Raw genomic sequence first — 25,818 nt, forward strand, 5'->3', positions numbered from 1 at the left:
AGTATAAAACTATGTATCTAGGTTGCAAAGTGGCCTAATTTTACTCCCGCCACATTGTAGGGGATTGTAACAACTCCTTCGACTGATGAAATCTTGAGCGGGAATCAAACCCTTCACATCTCTTTCCGGAAATTTCCCACTTTCCACTTTTCCAATCAGACGAAAGATGTTACTGTAACCCGTCCTAAAAAGTGGTGGAGTCGTAAACCGATCCTTTTTCAATCTGGCGATATGAGTTTTTTTATACTTCGAAAAATTTTGGTTCGTGATTTTTGAATACTAAAATCGACTCAGTGTTTTGTCTAATTTTCCTAAAAAAAAAACCGTAAATTTTTGGAGCAAGCATACGTATAACAGTGTGTGTTTTTTTATTGTACATTTCTCAGAGTTTAAAAAATATTTATGGTTATTCGATATGTAATTCATTTAGATATGTGTTTCATTGAGACTAAACAAAAAAACTCAGAGGCACTACCACTAAATCTTGTATTAATTTTCAGATAAATGATTAGCATAGGCATCGCTACACGAGAAAAAATGGATAAAATAGTACCCATTATGAATCGATATTCCTTAATAATGACTTGCACCCCCTACGTAATTCCATTCTAGCGACACCTATGATGATTACAGCGTTGTTTGTTTAGCTAAGATACAAACTTTTATGGTAATACACTCTTGATAATCGGAGCTCAAAATATTAGTAAGTTAGCTGTCCCTCGGGATTTTGACCTGATATTGATTCTGGTTCTCCAACGGTAGCGCTTGAAATCCATCGGCCTTCAAATAAGAAGGCATGGTAACAGCAAAGTTTTCGAAAGAAAGAATGAAATTTGATAAATTCCCTAGCTGGAAGAAAAAACACCGGCCGAGTAGTCACCCTAAGCTTCTCAAAATGGGGTACAGGATTCAAAGGAGGGAAAGTGTGTTCATATGTTGTTACCTTTCCAAGCCAAAAAACAGCTGAATCGTTTGAAGGAATTTTAAAGAAGTTTACGTTCATCTCAATTTGAAGGGACCTGATCAACTTTTCACGGTCAGCTCCGATTCTCAAGAATAAACCACGTTATCTAAAAGTTTGATTTTGGCGCTTTGAGTTCGAATTCGAATGTGATTATTGCAGTTTTGTAGCTAAAAGATTATAGACCTGAAAATAGTATGGACATTAGGGGCTAGGTGCTAAGGAGTATAATATGATACAAAAACATTTGAAATCGATTTATTGTATTTCTATTTTGAAAACCTTCAATTACGCCAATATTTCTACTCCGTAGGGGAGCAATATTTTTATTCCTCATGGGAATAAAAAAAGTCTGGCCAGTCTGAATTGGAAGCAAAGGAAGAACTTATTACAATGGCTTTCGTTGGAAAGCGAGAACGTTTTCGTTAGAGAAAAAATTCGGAACATCGCAGATTAAAGTTGTACTCGGGGGAGGAATCTTTAAGATTCTGACAAGTAAACAGCTCTTGAAACCTTAAACTGAAAAAAAGTAACGAGATTTCTCACAGTTTATTGTGGGACATTTCGAGAAATTAAACCTGTAAACCTGTTTCGGGATAGTTTCAATTAATATAAAACGAGCTTGAATGAAGTTCTCGATTAAGATGATTCAACAGACTACATTCGGAGGAAGGGAAAGGGGTTAGTCTATAAAATCGCATGGCAGTATGTTTCTGGAAGCATTATTGTGGCAAATATTGAATATATCCAAAAAAGAAGAACAATTCTCTCGAATTCTAGTTGTAAAATAAATTCTGCACAATTTTAAAAACGATATTTACAAACAGTGAAACTCGCTAACACCCAACCTTAATAAGAATAATAATAATTATTGCATTTTTACGAGCTCCAAATTTCTATTTTTGCTCTCTTTTTGTTTTGGAGATCTCGCACAGTATGAAGTAGTTAAATAAAACCTATAAATATGAGTCGATATGTATTTTAAGAACTATTTTTTTTGTGACTTTTTAGTTTTGCAGAGGTTAATGTTTCTAATTTTTATTTACATTGTACATCTAAAAAAAGTGTGTCAAACAAAAGTTGTGTAAAAGTCTAATTATTTGTGTTAATATTTCAAATTTCATCCTAATTTTTAAAATAATTTTTGGATTGTAAATACGTTTTTCGATTATAATATAAACAATCATCAGTTTTAGCTAATCGTAATTATTTTAGTCTTTGCGATTTTTGTTCGATAAATCCTCCAAGTTCAATAAATAGATTTGACTGATGATGATTTCATTGCAATCGAAACGTTTTTATAATACAAGAATTAACCTAAAAATTGCGGGAAATTTGAAATTTAATTTCATAAACCTAAAGTTTTTGAGTACCTTTAATAATATTAATAATAAAGTTTTGTGTAAGATTGCCCTTTGATATATAAATATATACTTTTTTATAAAATTTTTGTTTAAATATTTACAAGAATGTGTATTAATCGCATTGTGATAGTAGCAACCTATTTTTTTGGGATAAACAATTTTGTTTGTTTTGTTTATTGTACAAATTTTGGGATAATATTTCTCTAAACAACTGATTATGCAACCAACAACACATATTCAGATTGATTAGAAAAGTATTCACCGTTAAAATATATGTCGGAAAAAACATATATTTTTGGAAAAATACGTTCGATTTCCCATACAATTTTGTAGGGTGCCGAAAAACCACGAAGCTGTTCACACAAATACAAGATTTTATTACACAATTTTCCTGGAAGGTGGTCTAATGTATTCTGTACCTTGTAATTTCGAGACACCCCATATTTGGACTAACTGTGTTGACCAAAAGTAGAATTATATAAATTTCGCTTTTTACTCCTAAAACACCAAAAAAACAAGAAATGGATACAAAAATTATAAATGAGTTAACTTTTAAGATATATAAGATTCAAGTCACCGTTGCTAAGCAATGGATTTAAATATATTACACTATTGGTATAAAAATTATTTACACTAATTTATTTTGAGGAAAAACTGCTGAAAAATATTAAATACCGTTCATACGAAGTTTATATAATCCAAATCCTAATTGTGTTTTTAATTTGTGCGCATATTTTTAAAGTACAGATTACACAAACGCCATCTGACTGCGCAAGATATTTGTTCAAACTTCATTTTATCTCCATGCTTTGATAATGCCAGAAACGTGGACATGCTCAAACCGCTTGTCAAACAAAGAGATGTTGTCCAATGTGTTTCAATGTATAAATCGTAACCCATTTATTGATCCTGTTTGGACTCCATGACGTTTTCTGTTTATTGTGGTATGTGCCATACAAAATCATGTAGGAATCCAAACGTATTTTGAGTTTTAAGCTCTTTTGGAAGAGAGTTTTGTTTTTTTTTTTTCTTTATAAATATGTACCTATTTCTTTAAATTTAATTATTAGGTTTTTTGTCCATTGTTTTTTTTTTTTTTACCTTAAGTCATTATATACATTATTTAAATACATTTAAAAAAATGTTCAAATTTTGGCTAAAACATTTAAATTGGAAAATTATTTCGTAATATTTTTTTTATATATATATATTTTGGAAACGATTAAATTTTTGTGAATTATATTCACTCAAACAAAATATATATTATATATATATAAAGGTTTTTTTGTTTTTGAGTAACATGGAATATAAGTAAGGAATGGATTTTATGTTAATTTGTCTTAGAATTCGAAATTATTCGTGTTAAAAAATCGACAGTATACATTTAAATCTAAGGTAGTATTATATATCACTTTTCCCAATCGCACGGATCCGTGAAGCTGTATTCCGAACTGCGTTCTTTTGTTTTAAAATAAATTCAAATATATATAATCATCTTACGCATGCGTAAACAGTTTTTATACTAAAATAAATATTAAATGACATTTGCGCAGGTGTAAACGATTCATATAATCGTATATGGGATCATTTTAAACTGAAAAGGGCATAATTTTTTGAATATTTCAATTTTTAACACAGTCCCTCCCGTATATTAATACTCACTTCAACAACCAGTTTTCTTCTTCAGCAGAAATTACTCCATAGAGATAATAACATAGAGGTATAAAGACATAGGTAACGCAATAAGTGAATTCTTGATCTGCAGAGAAATAGACAGAACTGATTGGCGTTTATACGTTAATATGTTTGTACATAGTGGTCTTATCTCTCTGGAATATGCTGTTATGGTTCCACCACGTATAAGAGAGACGAAGATGGCTACACGCGCTGATATTCTGACATCTCTCTCTTATCTGATCATTCTGACGTCTCTACTGCGATAAACCGTTTAGGTGGTGACTTTGCGTCTCTATGTAATTATCCCCATGGTTTATTCAGAGCTACTTACAGATTCTTGTCCATATGAGTCATGCTACGATTACATGTGTCAAGAAGAATCTATAAATAGCTCTGAACAAACTAAAAATGAGCAAATAATATAAAATCCATTCTCTAGATATAAAAATCGACATAATATTTGTTGAATGGTTTTTTTTTCACCATTTTCTTTTCATTTATTTTTATTAAATTTTTTTTTTCAGTTTTAGTTAACATTTATTAGAATACTTAATAATTAAATTGTAAATTTTTATTTTTACAAATTCCATTTTTTTTTTGTTTCTTTTAAAATTTGACAAAAATAATACAAAACACACACAATCACACGGTAGAAATATATTCGAATAAAATGTTTAGAAAAACTTTGCTTATTTTTTTGTGTTATTTTCTATTGTGTTGAAAATGTGTGATTTGATTTAGACGTGATAAATTTTTTATATTTTCCATTAATATAAACCCGTAAATATACGCTAAATTGTTGTATAGCGATTCGATAATATTTTTACTTCCAAAAAAAAAAATTCTATTTTGCAAATTTTTTTTATTACTTTATTGTGTCCATTGTTTTTTTTTCTTTTTGGGATTTTAGCACCGTAGTTTTTTTTCCTAAATTTAAGAAATCTTTTCTTTAAAAATCGGTTTCAACACGCTTCCAAATTCACAATCCTCCTGAGCATGTCATAATTATTTCTAATCTATGTCACCAGTAAGAAACGTGACGTAAACATGATGTAAATGTTACGTTGTGACATAATATACACATCATATTGACGTCACGGTCTTACATAATTTACGTAAAAAAGTAGGAACAGGTGACATATTAGACATAATTATGACATATTTATGAAAAATTTTATCAATTTTCAACGGGGTTTACATTTCAGTTCGATGACTCTTTTCATGTAGGTTTTAATGACCCTGTCTGTAAGTTTTATTTAAAGGTATAATAAGTTTAGTTTAATTTGTAACGGTTAGAAATAATCGAAGATATTTTGAATTTAATTTCTCCAAAATCTATCTAAGCGAACATCCAAAGAGTTTTTTAGCGTCAATTTGTACACTTATACATTTTTGAAAGACAACATACTTTAAAATTTAAGATGGCGATTGAAAAATGGGAATTTTCATTCGCATCTTTCACTTTTTAGTAACGCGTGTGTATAACTTGTATACTTATGTGCTATCGACAAAGCATCCATTGTTTGAAACTGACAACAACCTGACAGACATAGCACATTATAACACATTTTCTTGAATGATTCATCATTAAGTATATTTGTAGTTTGAATCATTGAATCAAAGTTATTGAATCGAATTTGAAAATTCCAAATTTATGGTTAAAATAAAAAAGCTTCAAATTTTTCATAAAAATCATTAAAATGATTTTAAATACTTTGCATAAGCTTTTAGGAACCTCGAAAAAGGATGGTTTTTCTTTGGAATGTGTGTTATAACCAATGAATTTTCTTCAAAAATGATTTTTTCACAAAACAATGAACACAATTATAGGGGAAAAAAATTTTCTTTGATGACTATATTTTGAGATAAATTAGCTGGATATATTTTTCGCAGTGAATGAGGGGGTATTTCAGGGGGGGGGGAGTATATTTGAATACTTATATATAATATATATATGTAAATATTTAACAGGAGGGTATGTTTTTTCATTTTTTTTTCAAATAGTGACTAAAAGGTGATTTTATCTTTTTTTGGGTAGGTTTTTTAATATTGGCATAAAAACTGTTTTTTTAAATGAGTCATTCATACAAATTATTACCAACAATTGGCCAGCCAAACTTCGTTTTATTTTTTAAAAATTGTAACGAATTAAAAAAGTGATAAATCATTCTCTCAAGGGCTTAAATATGTAGCTTACTTAGAATTCGCGCGCATTCTTAAAAATTACACTTTTTTTTTTAATAAATAAAGCTAAACTCAAACGTACCGTTCATATTTACACATGCGCCAAACATTTAGACATTTGCTCATGTACATAATTTTTTTTTTTCATTTTTTTTGGAATAAATTTTTTTAGAACGAACAATGTATGTATGTGGACCCATCTGATGATCCGAATTGGAATCAATGCTGCCATTCAAATGAAATGAATGCTCTACCCATTTTGTTTTTTGTTGGTTTTTCAAAATGTAATGAAATTTTTGGGAGTATTTTTAATTTTTTGGGAATTTTTCGTGTATTTAACAATTTTTTTTTGTTTAACTTTTAATTAAATTTTTTTTTGTTAGAATTTTTCGAATTTTTGTTTGTTTGTTTAGTGTTGGAATTCAAATCACGTGAATCTTGATAATGTGAATGCAATTGTTAAAAATTCGAGGAAAATCGATGCCTGGAATTTTCCACAGTTGCCACACAATTTTATTTCAATTTCCTACAAAAAAAGAAAAATAACAATTCATTAAATATTAACCAGTATTTAATAGTCCAAAGCTAGTAAAGAGGAATAATTAAGTATCCGAAAGCTGCTTTAAAAGCCCTCTTGCCCTCAAAATCAAGTTTATTAGGCTATTTTAAGCTTACGGCTTCAAGGTTATTCGGTAAATTGTTCGTTTGACTCCCTACCCGTCGGAATTTCTTAGAAAATTTTCCATTCGGTCTCAAGAGTAGCCCTAGAAAGTTTAAAGAACGGTGCTAAATCCATTTTGGCGTTAACCTAACAAAATACTACGACTTATCCGCAATTCTACTCATTAACATCCTAGTGTCTGGACAAATTGACGTCCAGACACGGTGTCAGTATCACTGCTCTAGAATCGCTACTACTCGGTCTTGTTCTGTTACGTTGTCGCTGTTGAGCTGAACTTAATTAGCGAAAAATCGATAAAAGTGGGAGTATCTTCTGATTAAAGGAATATGCAAAGAAGTCTCTTTATTTTACGGGTTCATTCTCGCTTTGTTTTTATTCTAGATTCGACAAAAAGCTTGTCTCGAAAAACAGGCAGAAAACTGAAGACAGGTTTATTTCCCTCCTGATAATTATTTCTCAAAATCTTTATACGACTATTCGAAACACTATAATCGAAAAAAGCTTATTTTACTTACTTCTGGATGATAGTTGATACATTTCGGTGGTCGACGTCGATAAAGTGCTTCCATAGGTTTGACCCGACATCGACTTGTATCATACAAGACTTCATACGCTCCTATACTCAATTGTTTGCTACCGCATGGGCATAAAGTATCAACAACTAATAAAATTAAGTTGCTATGAGGAATTTTTTGTACACTAAATGGTCGTTCACAACCCGTAATATGGCAATTTGTTAATTTGCCCTTTAACGGATTACTCAGGCCACTCGTGTTTAAACGATCCGGTTGTAAAATATACAGATCAACACGTTTATCACATGGGTACACATGACCTCCAGTGCTGGAGGTGGTACCACTCGAAGAATCGGTTGTGGAAGACGTTGTTCTAGTAACTTCTTTGTTTACTTCAGGCGTTGGACGTTTTATATCGTTTGGAATTGAACTTGGACCGGCTGGTTGTGGTTCCGATTCCATGTTTATGTCATCGGTCACATAGGTATCATATTCATCTATAGAAGTCAAAAACATTGGTTTAATAACTTTTGAAACACACAGTATTTGATAAAATTAATACTTACAATCATCATCATTTGCATAGGAGAAAGATTTTGCGTAACTTTGACCCATCATCGAAAACCAGAAACTTAATGTTCCAATTGTCCATTCGAAAAACCACCCTAAAGGCTGTAACGGCTATAAATATTTTAAAATTTATTAAATTGGATAATGCATTTTCTCCTAAATTTTTGGTCGATTTTTGAAGGCTCATTTAATTCTCGTAATACACAAGGGTAGTTTGAATTCCGTCACGGAACCTTTATGGAATCACACTGGCTTTTCGGCCTCACACGACAACTCATTCAGGGAGGATCGGTAGTCCTGTGCAACTTTAGAAGGTAGATTAGGGGAATTCTGGGATTTTATCGCCACTTGGTTGTCTAAGGGGACAGCAATTTCGTTGCACGAGTGAGAGATAAAACTAGCCTTGTGTATTATTTCGAGCTTAAATAGAAAAATTCTGAGACTTATCCTTACCGAAATAAATTTAACCCCTTTATTAAAATGACTTTTATCACTGGAACAAGCTCCTTGATAATCATAAACTGCAACTTTCTTATAAATACGATCCTGTACTAACGAATCCATAATTGTTCCATCAATTTGTCCAAAGAATTTACCAGTATGTTCAGGACTTTCGGATAAAATGACAAAACCATTGTTATCCAAAACATAGCAATCTAGTTCATCGGAAGCGCATGTTTTACGGCAGGCAGTTGTTCCTGTACACTGTAATGGAAGCTTATGTTAGAGTATCGAGTTATGCCGAAGAAATACGCCTTAAATATACTTACGGCTGAGGTAATATTAATGAAATGCGAAGCTAAGGTCGAGTGCTGGAATTGCAGACCGACAACCGCGGCTGGAGCTCTGTGACCTTTGCGTTCGATAAATATTGCATGTGTGGCCGTTACTAATGGGCCACGTTGTCCAATTCCTCCACGTGCATACATCTCGTCTGCATCGAATGGTACAGAAAATACAAAACTTTCTGGTTCGATTGCATGCTGGTCAACAGCACGACGATACCAAGTTTCATCTGTCGCACGTGTATTCAATTCCGAAAAATGTCTAAAATTATTGCAAAAGAATTGATGAAAAGTGTATTCCAAAAACGGTGCAAGTACTTTATCTGGCCATATCTCGGTCTGGCCATAAACCGAGAAACAGAGAAAGTAGATAGATAACAATTGAGGAGCTGGATGCAATAAGGTCGTAAGTTCGCAAAATGTTTTTTGAGAAAAACGTTTAAAAAGATAAAATAGTTCTTTTGAGCCAAATTATGGACTCTTGGGTCCAGCTTCTCAATTCATGTTTACTTACGGTTCGTTTGAGTCTGTTGACGTGGTTGCATGATCAATCCAACGCAATAAACCACTTCGTGTTGCAATGAACGATAATGTTACTCCAAACATCTGATAGCCTTGTCTGCAAAGATCATATCACATTAAAGAACTGAATTTTACAAACATATTTAAAGCTTTTTTTTGGGGCTAAGTCTACAAAATTTTATAATTGTTATTTGATGGAAATACTGCACCCTGTGGAAAAGTATTTGATGAAAAATATTAAGAAAAAACACCTGGAAAATTTATTTAAATAAAAACGACATATAACATTGGTTGTTATGAAAGTTATGGAAATTTGATTTTCATTTGCGATACACAGAGGTTTTGGAAAAAATTGTGCAAATAATTTCATAGATAAATGAACTCAAATAGATAAATGAACTGGTAAATTTTGATTAAAATTCAATTTTGTGGATAGCATTCATGGTCATATCGAGGGGATGTCAGGGGATGATTTACTTTGTTAATTATGTATCTGTTTTCCTCTAGATCGAAAATTTCCTGTTTTATTAGGGAGTAAGGATTATATGAAACATTTGCTCTTACCCTAGGTCCAGTTTTAAATCATTCAAGTTCCTAGAATCAAATCTTGGGAACAACAAACAGTAAGACAAGTAGTGTACCCGTTATTTAACCATAATTGCACTATTTTTCCAAGCCATCCAAATTTTTCCGGGTATTTGTAATGGTTCAACGTTTCGTCGAATGTTTTTATTTCAGGGTCAATCATAATTATAGGGGTAAGAAGATCAAATTGACAAAAAAAATAATTAAAAAAAACAAACATATTCAAGCGCGGATCTAGAGGGGTATTCATAGGGGGTCATAACCATCCCCAAACCGAATAAAAATTTCTAAAATATATTTTTCCACTCAAATTTTACATTAAGATGAAACCTTCTTTGTGACCCCCTTCAAAATTTAGTTCTAGATGCGCGCCTGAACATACTTTTTAAGAGAGCAGTTGGTGAAGGATAGAGCGACATTTATATGAGAAAAAAAAAGCACAATTCATTGGCACTTTCGCTACATTCAAGATACGTGAAACGTGGAACCAAAAAAAAAAATTCTTGCAGGAACCAATGTTATACACTTTATTAGTTTCATTAATTAGTTAATTAATTATACTTACAAATCCATTATGCGAGCTATGTTAAGGCATTTCATCGTAATTTTTTCATAAAGAATGCATTATCAAAGAAAAAGGGATTAGAATTGAAGGAAACATTGATAAGTCATTTCTCGACTTGTTGAGTACAGATATTTAAATTTTTCGCAAACTGTTTCAGTTTTTTTCGAACGACAATAACATCATTAACCGCGGTTTGTGACATTCAAATGCAAACTGACGGAAAACTGGTGAATTGACTACAATTCGCAGGAGAATTGCGTCAATGGTCAACTTGATTTTCATAAAACTTCTGTAAACAAGTTATGCAGTTGCGCTTCTAAGGGTGTATATGTTTTGCAGTTTCCCTTCACAACTCCAGATAAAGGTCCGGTATAGGTTCTATTAAAAATCCGTCCGGTTTGTTGTTTGATAGTGCATACTTACAGGAAAAAAAAAGTTTATAAGTAGTCTACAAATGGAAAATTTCTATGAAAAATAATGAATATAAAAAATACATTGATGAAAAATTTTTCACGAGCTTTTCTAATTTTTTTATGATTTATATGTACAGTTAAAGCTTTTTAAAACAGACACTATGATTATAAAGAATATATGACTTTTAGATCTTAATTCATCATCGTAAATTAGAGGCTATGTTCATGCTAATAATTCTGAAACGGTTTGGAATTGAAATTTATCTTCTTTAATGCACCTGTCACGTTAAAGAATAACAAAAGCTACGAGACATCAAGTAGGCTATCAGTTTTGTAAGGAACCGTCAATAAACTACGTGGCTCAATTCCGGGCTGATTGGAACACCCCCTCCCTCCAAGTAGCTTACCATAGCCTTTACTATAACCCCCCTCGGATGGAATGTAAGTTTTCTATTATTAAGTCAAGAAAACATTTTCTATTTTTCGAAACACTGGCATTACGGCATTGTAAGAATCTGGCGTTCATAAAATGTAAAAGTACCCGATGTTGGCTTTGTTTACTTCATTACCATCCTCCCCTGACATAACTCAGCGTAGCTTTTGAACTAATCTCCTCTGGCTTTTGACAGAACCACGTGGTTTATGGAAACTCCCTAAGGTATCCTATATTTTCAAATTCGTATGTTCTTAAAAGACATTGACTATTATGAAATAGTTCAGAATTATTGGCAAGACCATACTTACTTAAAGTATTTATAAAATCTTCATTACAAAAAATTTCTTGAATTTTTTTTCTAATAGTTATGATCACATTTAAAATACCTACGAGCCAATTGCTTGTAAAGATTTTCTCTACGATTTCTAGAAAATTTTCTAAAAAGCTTGCATAATCTACAGAACCAAATATGGAAGTTATGTATTCTTTATAATATAATTTTAGTCTAAATATTACGGAGGTCTTGAATTCTAATTATGGTTTAGAATTGTCGGACCTTTTGAAATACATGAGTATATTAGCAGAGATAGATGCTTTTGTACTTTTTTTTTTTAAACATCAGAAATAACAATCTTCTTGTGGATACATTACCTGTGCAAAAGAGCCATCAGCGTGGCTATCGGGCTATTGCGTGAGATAATTTCAATTAGTAGAAGATATGGTTAACTTAATTCTACGTGTTTCTAAGTATGCAAAGTGTGTGTGAAAAACATTGACATTGTTTCATTTTTTCTTTTGCTTATAGCTTTTGAAAACTTCAATTTTTGTTACAATTTTAATTAAAAATTTTTTCGTGTTGTTTTTCATAAACTTTTTACACTCAGTGTAAGTAGAGAAGGGTACTGTTATCCTTTTTCTACTTACAGGGAGTGTAAAAATTATATGCAAAAAGAACTTGCACAAAGGACCCTTCACAAAAACAATTTCTTTCAATTAGCCTAACAAGTAGTTTAAAGGTATTTCTAACGGAGTAAGAGAGTACGCGATATCTTAGAAAGAGAAAAAATATAGTAGTTGTATAAGTGCAGTAAATCTGTCAACGCTACAACGAATATACTCTCAATTTATACTATTTACAGGGAGTATCAGGGGGTTGATGAATCAAGAATTGGTTGATGAATCAAGGAATTATTATGTAAATAGGGGCTTTATTTGGTGGCTAAAACACTAAAATCATTCTTCTTCAAGTAAAAATAAAAGCTCGGATGTAAAAAAAAAGCTGGAACACCAAAAGATCGGATATGGGCGATTCTTTTGGTGTTCTACCTTGTCTCTTGACCAGCGAGTTTATTGCGTAAATCATCAATCGATTTAGGCAATAACATTACATAATTTCATAATTTTTTTAGAGGAAATGTGAAATATCGGAGCTTGAAAGTCGAATAACTCGAAATTTTAAATTTTATTTAGAAACTATCTTTCTTTTCTTTTACATTACTTGTGGGTAGGGTCCTTTTGGTTTTTTGAGAGGTTAAAAGCCAAGATGTTTGTAGTATAATAAGAACAAAAATTCAAGCTTTCAAAGTTCTGTTTCACAATAGTGTGGGCTACAAATTTTTTTTCGACATTTAGACATATTTTTTGACATGAAATATCATACAGACAAATTTTTGTGTGTGAAACAGACTTAACCTTAATGGTGGGTGCAAATAAGTGCTTCATTTTCTTTTTAATTTTTCATTTTTTTAAAGTGCGTGTGCTGTGTGCATTTGTGTTGTGAAAAAAGTAATTGAATCAACATACTGTTTATCCTCCTTGTGCGTCGAATGCGTTGAACTGTGTTTATCCATACCCTCCGTAACGATTGCATCCTGGACTAGCGATTGCATTAATGTTTTATCACCTAGAACATAGTTCAACATTTGTCAGTTGGCGTAATTGCGGTCAAAAATCGTGGGAGATTTTGAAAGAGAGCTTGAAAACATGCAATAATTTCTCCGAAACTTATTTTGAGTAGGAAACTTTATGGGAAAGAATTTAGAAAGATTCCTGACTGGGGAAAAATTTAGAAAGATTCCGGTGTATAAAACCCAATCCATATTTGTTTCCAGTCTGGAATTGCCGTAGAGAGAAATGGCAGAAAGTTGAAGACAGCAATACTATTTTCGTTCAGTTCTAAAAGCTTTACTATAAAATTGTTCCGGGAATTTCTCGACCTTTATAATGGAAGACGATTTAGAGGCTTTTCTTGCTGGAGAGCAATGCCAGTCTATAAAACCTCATCCAGATGGATTTCCTGTAGGGAAAAAGTGATTTAAGATTTGTTACTGTCGGAAAAGTTTTGGAAACCATATGGCCCTAATTACATTCGAAAATTACGGAAGATTTTCAAATAACCCTTGGAAACTTGCCATAATGTTTCCAGAACTCTTTTTAGAGTAATTCTCGATCATACCACCATGAAAATGAGGGGAATCGAGTACATCGCAGAGCACATTCTTTAGAAGAAAAATAGTCTCGAGAATAGCATTGCTAGAGCTGTTCTAAGAAGGGCTGGGAGAAACCAGTGGTTGGTAACTCTTCTTCCGAAATTTAGTTAACTTTCCAATATGATGTTTGCATGTATTTCCAAAAGAGCTTCATATTCTTGAGTAGTTTTTCCAGAAATTTCTCAATCTCTGGACAGAAAGTTAATATTTTTTCCCTGGATCGTTAGTGGAAGGTAATTTTCCATTCAGGTTTCAGATCTTAAGAATATTCTTGGCTGAGCCCTAAACATTATTGCAAGTGCGATTTATTTTAATTAGAATTCGCAGGGCTTGAGACTCACAGGACGACGCGAGAACATCTACAGGAACATCGAGGAACAGAGAAAAGAGAAAGGTGAAAAGAATTCAGAATTCTGATGGGTTGTCTAAATTTGTGGGGAGAAATAAGCTAAACTACTGAACTTAAAATGAATAAATGCCTGATACACTTTTGGCCATGTTCTTTGCTAAAATAATATCAAATACGTACAGTAATAAGAATCTTTTTCGGTTTTTTTATGAGGCGTAGTTTGCACATGATGTATAACGGGTCCATGGGCTGTTGTTAATGGACCTAAAGGCGGTGCTCGTGGTCTCATTGACATCCATTTCCAACCAGGTGCTCGGGTTCGTGATAAAAAATGTAGTACTCGATCTTCAGCCGTTCCCAAATATTGTTCAGAAACGCTGTTATATTCACAGTAAACCCAATCAGGATGTACTTTCCAATTAGTTCCTTTAAAATATTCCGTTACTGAAACAAAATTTTGAATATTAGGTTTAAAATTTTCGATCTGGTTGTTTTCAATCATACCGTTCACAGGACTATGTTTAATTTCCTGTTCAGCTATGACTTCATACATGCCATATCCTTCGGGAATAGCTAATCCCAAAGAAAATGGTGTACCTTCAATTGGATTGTAAAAATATTTGTGTTTACGTGTAGTAACTCGTTTCTGCAAAAAAATTAAGGAATTTTTCAGTATGGAAAGAAATTTTTGGATGAAAAATCAAGTTATTTACCATATTGTCATAGTGAACTTTGACACTGAGCTCAATTTCTCCTTCTTTTTGATCTATCATATCGTGCCTTAGCTAAAAAAAACAAAATTTTATATTATAAACTAGCTAAATCAGACCACACTTCGCTGTCGCTTTGTCTGAATAATAATTATTATTTTATTATATACAAAGTGTTCTGTTATGGATAGCAGAAAATTATACCAGTAAATTAAGCTTATCAAGACAAATAGAAAAGCTATGAACCAAATTTCGATAGGAGGTCTGATTCGGTAGATATGGCTATGGGAAAAATAGGCTGATTTATGAATTCACAGACCTATCAAACTCATTAAATTAGTAGGTGTCACTTCAGAATATAGAAGAGACTAATTTCAAGTCACTGAAGCTAAATTTCTATATGTAAAATATATAACGCCATCTATGAATATTGAACGAAACTATTATCAGAGTTATAATCCAAAACATGTCACCTATGAAGGCCTTTCATACTTGAGTTTGCATGTTAGACCTTCTGGTCTTAGAGCTTTCTTCATGAAGGGATCAAGAGGATCTTAATAGAGAATTTTCCCTACATTTTCAGGGGGCATTATATTCTATCAATTTTCAATGAAAATATAAACTCTGGCACAATTCTTGGAGTGAAATAATATGGTTAAACTTACATCCAAAAGCATGGAGTTATTTTCTCGTGGTCCACTTTCATTTTCCACTAATTCAACTTCGGTTAAATCAATCGAAGTATATTCCGGTTCTAAACTTTTTTCGAATTTATTATTAACCTGTAAATAAAGTAACAATTAAAATTTGCTCCACTTTCAAAAAGATTTTTTGAATTTGATTTTTTACTTACTAATGGCCTCAAATCGGGATGATAGAGCACATGGCCATTATTATTTACAATAAATGAGTAACCATTTACGCCAAGCTAAAAAAAAATTGAAATTTTATTAATAAAAGCATTCAGAAATTCTGGAAAATGAAGTGAACTTTAAAATTTACCTTATATGGGGGAACTAATTTGATTATCTGCTCGATTGGAACATCTGTACCGACAACTCCCAATAAATTAGCAACACGTACCTAAAAAAAGCCAAAAAAAATGATATAAGTATGGAAAAAATGAAAAATGTATTTTGGAACTTACAGAATGATTTCGCCGATCAAAAACTGGTGTTGTAACTGAAGTCATTAGTTGCATTGGGGCACTTGGACGTAGGCTACTGCTCTGTAAAATTTTCGAAAAGAAATTGTGAATATTTTAAATGGCCAAAAAGGATTAATATTAGTTTAGAAATTTTATGGGTGGATTTGGGAAATAGCTATTGAAAGCTTGAAAAATATATTCCCTGCTCAGAGAAAGTTAGGCTAGGTTAGAGTGGCTGTCCTGGGGTGGAACACACTTAGACCATGGGGTCCGTTGTGATACCGAAAAAGGGTTGACCCATCCCAAGCATGCCTGCTGATTAGCCGGTGTCCTGTAACAGCCGCAACAATTTTGCTAATATAGGCCCTTGGAAAAGAGGTCTTAATGGCTAAATTTATTATTTAAAGGAAGTTGCGACAGTGGTCAATTTTTTTAAACTCGTACAAAAAAATTGAAATGTATTACTTACTTTTCCTCCCATATAAACTGGAGTCCACTGAATTGGATGATTGTTCTGATACATAACCATTGGACGGGCCATAACAAAAATATATTGTTGAACACTCTCAGGAATTTCATTTAATGAGCTTATTCGCTTATAATATCCTGTAATTTAGAAAATTTACGATTATATTTATTTTTGGGTATTTAGGACTTTTAAAAGAATCAATCGTTAACTTTTAGTTTAATTTTGAGGATAAATTTTGTGCATACCTTTATTATTACAAGCGATCCAACTCATCTCGGCAGCATTACTCGAATCTTTTCCGATTAGATACGTAAATATACGAACCAATCTGTGTGGCATATTATACATTTGCAAAATATCTTGAAATGTGGAAGGTGGACCATCTGTGATTAGCATTATAGCTTGGTTACATTGACATCCTTGACCAGTACGATTATACTAGAAATTTTTCAAAAATAATTTGTTAGAATAAAAATTACATGTTGGGAAACGTGGTGCTTAGCTGTGGCGTATTGAAAGTCGCCTTTGAAAGGTTATTTATTATTTCGAATTTGCTCCTTACCTTATGCAAAATTTCAAATGCAGTAACTAAAGCTGATGTAAAATTTGCAATATTTTCTGGTCGAATTGTATCCAACGCATTTTTTAAATCACGTTTATTTTCTGGACTAGCTTGCACCAATAAGTCCTTAAAGCAAGGTACAATTTCTTCGGTGTAATCAGAAAATTTAAACACATTGACATAATCATTGCTGCCAAGTGTATCCAAAATTTCACGTACAGTTGCCGCAGCTAATTGGCTGCGTTGACCAGTCATGGAACCAGATGCATCCAGTAAAATAACTAAATCTTTTGGACTTGTAGCAGCATCAACAAACCATGCTGAATGTCGAAAATCGTAAATGTGATCATCGCGATCGGTTTTTTCACCTTTCGCATTCAAAGAAGCCGGATCCTCTGGTGGCCAAGCAATTGCTACAAATCACAGATTATAATTTTAGTAATATAATCTTCATAAAAATGATTTTCCTTGCTTTATCATTTTCGCATAGATATGATCAGTCTTACAAATTTTTCCGCCTAAAATTTCAATGAATGTAAGAAGAATTCGAGAAGTTTCAGAGCAAAAAAACGTGTGAAAAATGTTGGAGAGTAGTTTTGAACTTTAGAAAATTTGTTTTTGTAAGCAAAAAAATGTATAGCTCACAAACGGATTACAATGCGATATTTTTTTAGAAGGCTAGTTGAATGGAGATGGTTTTGGTAACTGAATCCGTTTGCGAAAAAAAACTGAAATGCGATAGAAATTTTGCTGATTTTATTTAGTTGCATTATTTAATTAATTTGTATTTGCTTAAATGAGAAAGCAATTAAATGTTAATTTCTATGGATTTACCTGGATATCGTCGTAAAAATCCTAAAGAACTACCAAAATATTGCCAAGATAATGAAGGATCCGTTTCATAATTATTTGCAAACAATGGATCCAAATGTTCTGACCATTGTATTGAATTTTGTACTTCAGCATCTAAATTTCGGAAAAATTACATGTAAAAGGATTTTTTTTTAAATTGGTGAGCTGGTAGCTTTTTTTAGACACATAATCTTAACACAAGTGACAATAAAATGAAATGAATGTACTAAAATAACAAATCGATTTAACCTTAAAATAAGTTTTTATCGATTTGCACCCAGGGTTTTTATAAACTGTGTTTAAAAAAATCTTAAAACTATGGATCTTCTCAAAACGAAGATAAGGAATAAACAAATTGTCTGTAGAAAAGTTATTAGATTTTAATCAGAATTTTCGAATGGAAATCATATTTTTATCCAAAAATTTTAAAGAACCTATAAATTTTATGTTCGAATAAGTGTCCATCCCTGTTCTAGGTCAACACATCCCCTAGGGGTATGTCTAAAAGTCAAATCCCTACTAAGTTCAATTTTTGTTCTCTTTAAGACATCGAAATACGAAAAACTCAAATGATTTCACCTCTAAAGTAATATTTTACTACTAAGAAAATTTTAAAGAATTCTGCGTCAAAAAAATGGGTTCAAAATTTCAAGTTGACAGTTAAAAATAATCTGAGAATTGTTTTTGAGAAAATTTGTGAAAATGCAACTATATTTGAGTCATTGTTGATTAAGAATTGTGATTACTGAAATGGTTTTTTTGGTTTCATACTTTTACTGTAAAAAAATTCTGCTACCAGCTCACAAATTATAACGTTTCATTTACCTGAATCAGTGACAGGGGTTGGCATTAAAACCGAACTGATGCTAGTGTTTACCGGTAGATGGTCGAAATGTCTATTCGGTGTAAGAATGACCTCTCGACCGCCGTTCGACAATCGTCCATCAGCAGCAAGTTTATGCGCATTATAATAGCGCATGTTACCGCCACCATTACTTGAACTGCTAGCTCCATCTGCAGCTGACACAACGGTACCGGGTTTCGGTGACAATGCAGCTTGTTCGGCGCTATCCATTATACGCTACAAACAAACAAAAAATCCCGAAACATTTATTTTCTATAGAAAAAAAAAGGATTTGTTCGTCGTAATTAAATCTTAAATGATACCCTAATTCATTTTAATTGGTTGAAAAATTTTTCAAAAATAAAATTTTATCTTTATTGTTTGAGATAATGTATTTTTTTTTACTAGTAGCCTCGACCTACCCTTTGAGGGGATGAGACGGTGAAGTTACCTGGGGTGACATGTGGCCGACAAACATTCAAGGACACTCTAACATTACGCGCACACAGCTAAAAAAAATACAATCTATCGTACTACGAAAAATACATCAATTTTTTTCCTTTTTTCGAAAGAAAAACTTCAATTTCGTTGGAAAGTTAATTGAAATTCTTTTAATAAGTTATAAACTTGTCGATATATAGAAAATGTGAAAATTATGACAAGAATATTATTAAATGAAAATTTTCATGAAAAACTTTTTTCTTATGTGAAAAGAGAAAAGTTATTAAGGTGCAATAAAAACTTCATATCTGTGTTTTTTTTTTACTACTTATTGACAGCATATTAGAACGAAGTATTATTATTTTCTTTTCTGTGGAAAATTCAATATTGAATTTTTCACATTTTTCACCCAGCGATATTGTTTTAACTATTTACGATATATATATAATATAGAATATGGCATGTAAGAGGTGACCCATTTTAGATTACTTAAAATTTCTTCAGCGAAAAAGCGATTCTGTTTCAGAAGGAAGCATTTTAGTAACTATTGATCTTGGCTTATTAAAAAGTTTTGTAAAGGTTCATATGTTACTTTCAAGATGGTCAACCATCAAGGAAATCTTTAGACAAAATGTAAGAAACTGCGTCCTGAATAATCTACGAATCATTTGGAGAACCGGATTTTTATATTTTTTGGGGTCAAAATTATCTAATGTGGCTTTTATTGAAATTGGAGACAGCAAATTTGTTTCGATTTTTGACCATTTTCATAAATCGAACAAATGGACAATTTTTTGTTTTGATATTTGATGATTTTCGATAGCCCGATGTCTGGCGATAATCCGGAGAATATGAATCGAATTATTAAAGGAGGTAGAATTTTGAAGTTTAAACTTCAATAGACGCGTTAGACGATATGTAATATATTTCTAATAAATAGTATTTGGTAGGGTAAAATCTTGTGATCAAAATGCTATGAAAAAACGACACCTATGCAATAATAATTAAAGCTGCACAATAAACTATTCAATAACTGATTTTGATCTTTGATAACTTCTGATTACTATTCATAGGTGACAGTATACACACGTTAATAATTTCAATTTACAAATTATGTAATTTTAATTATTCATACCATAATTAATTAAAAAATTTATTTAAAAAAAACACAGTTATTACAAAGTTTTAAGATGTCACTTGCATCGACAGTCCTCATGACTGTCAATTTTCATCCCGCTGTGCTAAACGAAGTTATCGCTTTCCGCTTCCGTCGAGTAGAAAAATAGTACTCATCACGGGAGCAAGTGTAATATATTACACTGCTCAACAAAATTTGATTTTTTTTTTGTCACTTTGATGTGATTTTGTCACTTTGATGTGAACACTATGTAATTCTTTTCTCATATGGAAAGTGAAAGCCTCTCTTTTCCTCCCCTCTTCCTTTAAAATACTTTTTGAATCCTTCCGATATCTTTTATCCTTCCGAAAATCGCTTTTGAAGGAGAATGGATGATATTTTAAAATTATTCACTGGCGAAACATATTTCTTCGAATTTAGTTGAAAACCAAGTTTTTCCTACATTAAGAAGCCAATTTTTCGAAAAGCTGAAGCAATTTTGCGCTCGGATTCGTATTTAGCACGTCAAAAACCTTTCAAAAAGTAAACTCATGCTTCTTGAACAAAATTTGTGTTGATCAATGATATTTGTTTGTTCCCTAGATGTGTAATATACAATTATGGAGGACTTTTTTAAGGACCACCGTGTATTTATGTACATACATATTATATACACTTGACTATGGAAAATAGTTGACATTAATAATGACGATAATAATGAAATACCATTGGAAAATTTCATATAACAAAACTATTTTGAATTTTAAGTTCATCTTATCACTATATATATTCAATATTACCGCATAACATGTTATCGCTTATCGCTATCCTAGTATCCAAAATTATTATTATACAGATACAATTTCTTGTTTCATTACAAAATATCGAATATTCGAAAATAATTTATTAACATCGAAAAGTTTCAAATAATGGTATTTATATTTTCATTCATTAAAATATAAAAAATATGGTATGAATGCAACACAACCTTTATATATGGGTAATATAACCGCTCACTTTTCTTCCAAAAACGTTCCCTTACTGAGTTTGGACTGATTATAAGAAGAATTTCTCGAAAACTACAGGAGGAGACGAAGATACCGTTGCACCAGGTAGCTCTGAAACCAATTTTGTCACGATATTCGTGATCAGCGACCCCAAAAACCCTCGTGTAACGTGTTTGGACCGATTACATAACAAATTTCCCGAAAACTCCACTAGACAACGAGAAACCATTTACCCTGAGTACGAGGTACTTCTGAGACCAATTCTGTCACAATATTCGTGCTCAGTGACCCCAAAAAAAGGGTAGGTCAAATTTCCTGACGCTGTAACGAATCGAATGTCGAAAACCGCATTCAAATTCGACTTACTTTTCAAATTTTTCGAACTTTGATCATTTTTTGTGCTTCGTTTCTTCGTCTATACAGTTCTTTTTTTTTAATAAAACTGAGCCAAAAATATCACGCGAGTAACTCGTTTCATGTGTTTTTCAATAATTCACATTAATTTTTGTATAAATTTCGTATATCTAAACATAATATTTTAGGTAATAAAAAAATCTGTTTGCACCTTATAAAAAGGATTGAAGTATATATATATATATAAAACAGATGAATATGAAATGATAAAATTCTCATAAATATGGTAATAATGTCTCTGTCATACTCATGGGTAGGTACTAGGTAGGTATTACCGTGACAAATTACCTTCAACAAAGCATTAAAAAGTATTTATTTAAAATGCAATGAAAATAGACAATTTTAATTATATAACCTGTCATTTGTGTCAAAGACTATTCTTGTAATTACTAATTAGTTATCAATTATTTTACTGTAGACTTTCTTTTTGAGTCAGTAGACGCCACCAAGCACCTTTATTTCAATCATATTTGAAGGAGCATATTCTTTGTGTGCGTAGTCATGGTAAAGTTATGACTTATTTGCAGTTCTTTACATGTTAATGTTATAGAAAATGTCAAATTAAAATTATTGAAAAACACGAATTAATTAAACTAAATGCATTAAAAATTATGAAAATAAGAAATCAAATTACACAAATATTATTTTTCAAATGTAAATTATCATAATTATTTATTTAAATTTGGGAGACAATAATATTAAATTTTCAATGTAAGTCATAAAGGCAATCCATACAATTATGTAGTAGTGTACCATGGAAACGCCTCCAAAAAAACTCACGCACGGTGCGAATAAGTGGATTTATATAAATAAATTAGGCAACCGTGTAAGATAAACAACGAAAATAATAATAATTGATTATAAATAATTTTCTTGCTCGGGAACGTATCAGTGGCGTAGTGAGGGGTGGGCAAGAGGTAGGTATATCATGCCCCGAGACCTACTCACAAAGGGTGCAAATTTGGTATAAGTGTTCACCTAAAGAATCCATTTCCGGTTGTCTGTCTGTCATTGCTTTAATGTCAGATGATCAACTTAAAAGAGAACATAACCAGTCCAATTCATGTAATATGTAAAGAGGTTTTACTGTACACATAAATAACATAAATTTGATATATATGAAAGATTTCAGTAAACATATTTAAAGGGTTGTAATAACCATCCCTTTTTGAATTTATGGATGTAATTCAAAGCAGTAAATAAATTTCCGTGACGACAATAAAAAAAAAAAAAAGAAAATACGGAAAAAAACGGCTGGTAGAAAAACCGCCAAAATATATAAAATAATATGTCTGATTCTTTTCTCCAATTCCGACTGCGAGTAAGTGAAATACAGTGAAAACTATCTATAACGACTATGAAAGAATTTTAAAATTATGATCTGGAAAACTAATTGTTCATTTTATCTCTTACAAATGATTATCCACCATAAAAAAATGTTTTTTGGAGATCATTTCCAACTCATTAAATCATCCCTTTTCGAAGAAAAATGAAAACCTGATTATCAAAAAAGAAGCTGAAATATCAAAGAACCAAATTAAGCCCCAAATAACATAAAAATTACTCTCGACAGTTCTTGAGGTGATACAGCACTGTTAATCAAGCTTCACGCAGGAAAATGTCCAGCTTTTGGGGTGCCACGAGTATTTGATGTTTCAACTTTTGATAACCTTTTAATTATCGTTCGAAAATGAATTATTATTAGTGAAAAAAATGAGTCCTAATTTGACGCTCAAAGCCAGCGTAAGTTTTATCATGAAATTACATCTATAGTCCTTGTTCAAAGATTAATTTGATCACGTGAAAGCCGTCTATCGATAAACATACTAAATGGCTTTAATGATTCACTTAAAACAACGAGGAATCATTTTATCCTGAGGGATCATTATATAGCACTTTTCTCTATTTATATTTGTCAAATTCGTCATAATAACCAATCACTGGTTATAAGCGATGTCGTTATAACAAGTTTTGACTATATATGAGCTTTTCGATATAAGGTCAAACATAAAGATGAAGGGTTAATGTTATTAGAATTTTAAGATAGGGGTGAAAAAAGTAAAGAGGAAATTGAAGGTATTCTTCACATACATATGGTTATATACACTATAGGTCGGGTTTTCCCGTTTGCTTATAGTTGGTATTGATTCTAAAGCATCTTAGACAGCAGTAGCGCCGTTCAACGGCCAACCTTCAAACTATAGGGGATGGAGATGTTGAATATATAGGGTTGGTCTTTTACTATACATATATATATACTCCATTGCTGCAGATTTACTCCGCAATATACTCTCTCATGATCATACCCTTACAATATCATCATATATAACACTCACACCCCCCACCATTACTCCCTCCCCCATAACCGCGTACTCAACTTCTCATACCCTCAGGTTTTTCCCATCTCATATGTACACAAATATACATATATATTCATTTTATGTGGATGTTTTGTAATAGGGTTGGTTGAATGCTATGTTTTGGGGGGTTTGGGAGGGCATGAGGTTTTTTGGAGTATCTGTGGGGTTGTTTGCTAACCATTTTATGAGACCCCATGTTATAACCTTTTTGGTATTAATCTGAAATATACATATATAATAATTTAATAAGCCAAATATTCAATACGAATAATATACAATTATGTTAATTATGAAATGACTAGTGCCATCTAAACTCATTCTCTATTAACCAGTGGCTGTCAAACTTATTTTGTTTTATACATAAATATTGCCAACTTGTGGAATTTAGGACTTTCTCACTATGTCATTGGATTGTATTTACTTGTCTAGACACTATAAAATTGTCTGTGTTGGAAAGAGTAAGTCTCTTATCGAATTTATTATCAAAATCCGGTTAAGTCTAAAACTTTTTTTTAAATATTTCCCAATTTCATTTTTACCATCTTTGCAGAAAAATGATAGTAAGAGAATTAAAAGACCGAACTTCTTTAGACCTTTGGCAGATAGATGCATTTTGAGTCTTTAGTGACCAGAAACTACACCAATTAGGAGGTTTAAAGCTTTGAGATTTTAACCAGTGAATCAGTTTGATTTTGCGAGATTGTATCCAGCCATTAGTTCTTTTCTAGTGTTTCGCTTTTGCGATATTAGAGAAAAATCCTCACTTAGTGTATTATTTGTTCCCAAAAAGAAAATATTTGGATTTTCAGGATTGTTCAGATTGTCTCGTCTTTCTAAAAACAGATACCAAAGCGCTCTTCCACAGCGCTCCGACTAAAATCAAATCTTACTAGATAATAAACTATATTTGAAAATAATATCAAATCCAGAATCTATTCTGGAAGAAAAATGCTTGCATAGGATGCTCTAAGCTGGCGGTAATGAATTAACATATACACAGATAGAATTTTAATTCTAATTTCTGAGATGAAGCACAAAGTGCTATATTATGTAGGAAATACAATTCTGGAAAGGACGACAAAGGATCGTTAACTTAAGGCGTCAAAAAGTTTAAAATCTGCTACTGTAACCTTGAACTGAGAGAATACAGCCTGACTCTTCAGTATCAGGAACGTGAAAATTGAAAAAAGACAAATAATAGGAGATGTTTTTCCCTTTTTCATAGTCTAAGCATGTCAAACTGGGATAACTATCCAAAAATATGATTAGGGTATATTTTATTTATTTCAACTGTTACCAATAAGTTAAACTTTCTTTTCAAGTTTCTTATCCAAAAAAAATGGTTCGGATACATGATAAATATAATGCCATAGTTTATCCTTTTTTTTCTACTCCCGGAATGTTACCACCTTGAAACAAAATGGTATATGATATTGTTTTAACTATAAATTGTGTTTTATGTTAGGTTATATGTTTTAGGGTCACTGGAATATGTAACTGACCGATTTGTTACTGGTATTTTATTTATTTTCTTTTGCCCTCCGTTTAATATTTTTATTTATTTGAACACGGTGCGTGGTTCGATGAACTACACAAATTATTACAGCAATGCGTGTACGCTTTAACAAAATTTTTAATTGAACTTTTATGACCCGTTACATGATCCATAAAATTAGACATTTAGAACTAGTAATTATTATTCATTTGTTAATTAAGCAAAGAACAATTTTATAGTTTTATATTTTCACTTAAAGCAGGTATGGGCAAAAATGACTTTTTTTCTACCTATCTCATTACT

The 25,818-nt window shown here is 31.7% G+C and overlaps 1 protein-coding gene across 1 annotated transcript in view; it reads right to left on the reverse strand.

Moving 5' to 3' along the window:
* Positions 1-6,044: 6,044 nt before the first annotated feature.
* Positions 6,045-25,818, reverse strand: part of LOC123302594 (voltage-dependent calcium channel subunit alpha-2/delta-3) — a 28,934-nt gene continuing 9,160 nt past the window's right edge. Inside the window, exons 4-23 of the mRNA XM_044885602.1 lie at positions 18,663-18,918; positions 17,820-17,951; positions 16,986-17,398; positions 16,669-16,861; positions 16,424-16,560; positions 15,955-16,035; positions 15,810-15,890; positions 15,661-15,735; positions 15,473-15,589; positions 14,811-14,882; positions 14,602-14,743; positions 14,278-14,541; positions 13,063-13,162; positions 11,911-11,943; positions 9,253-9,357; positions 8,724-9,000; positions 8,407-8,658; positions 7,950-8,064; positions 7,384-7,880; positions 6,045-6,712 (exon numbers count right to left, since the gene is read on the reverse strand). Of these exons, the coding sequence (XP_044741537.1) occupies positions 6,614-6,712; positions 7,384-7,880; positions 7,950-8,064; positions 8,407-8,658; positions 8,724-9,000; positions 9,253-9,357; positions 11,911-11,943; positions 13,063-13,162; positions 14,278-14,541; positions 14,602-14,743; positions 14,811-14,882; positions 15,473-15,589; positions 15,661-15,735; positions 15,810-15,890; positions 15,955-16,035; positions 16,424-16,560; positions 16,669-16,861; positions 16,986-17,398; positions 17,820-17,951; positions 18,663-18,918 (3,441 nt within the window). The 3' untranslated portion in view covers positions 6,045-6,613. The remainder of the gene's footprint in view (positions 6,713-7,383; positions 7,881-7,949; positions 8,065-8,406; positions 8,659-8,723; positions 9,001-9,252; positions 9,358-11,910; positions 11,944-13,062; positions 13,163-14,277; positions 14,542-14,601; positions 14,744-14,810; positions 14,883-15,472; positions 15,590-15,660; positions 15,736-15,809; positions 15,891-15,954; positions 16,036-16,423; positions 16,561-16,668; positions 16,862-16,985; positions 17,399-17,819; positions 17,952-18,662; positions 18,919-25,818) is intronic.

Source organism: Chrysoperla carnea, chromosome X, assembly GCF_905475395.1.
Source record: "Chrysoperla carnea chromosome X, inChrCarn1.1, whole genome shotgun sequence".
NCBI classification, from domain to species: domain Eukaryota; kingdom Metazoa; phylum Arthropoda; class Insecta; order Neuroptera; family Chrysopidae; genus Chrysoperla; species Chrysoperla carnea.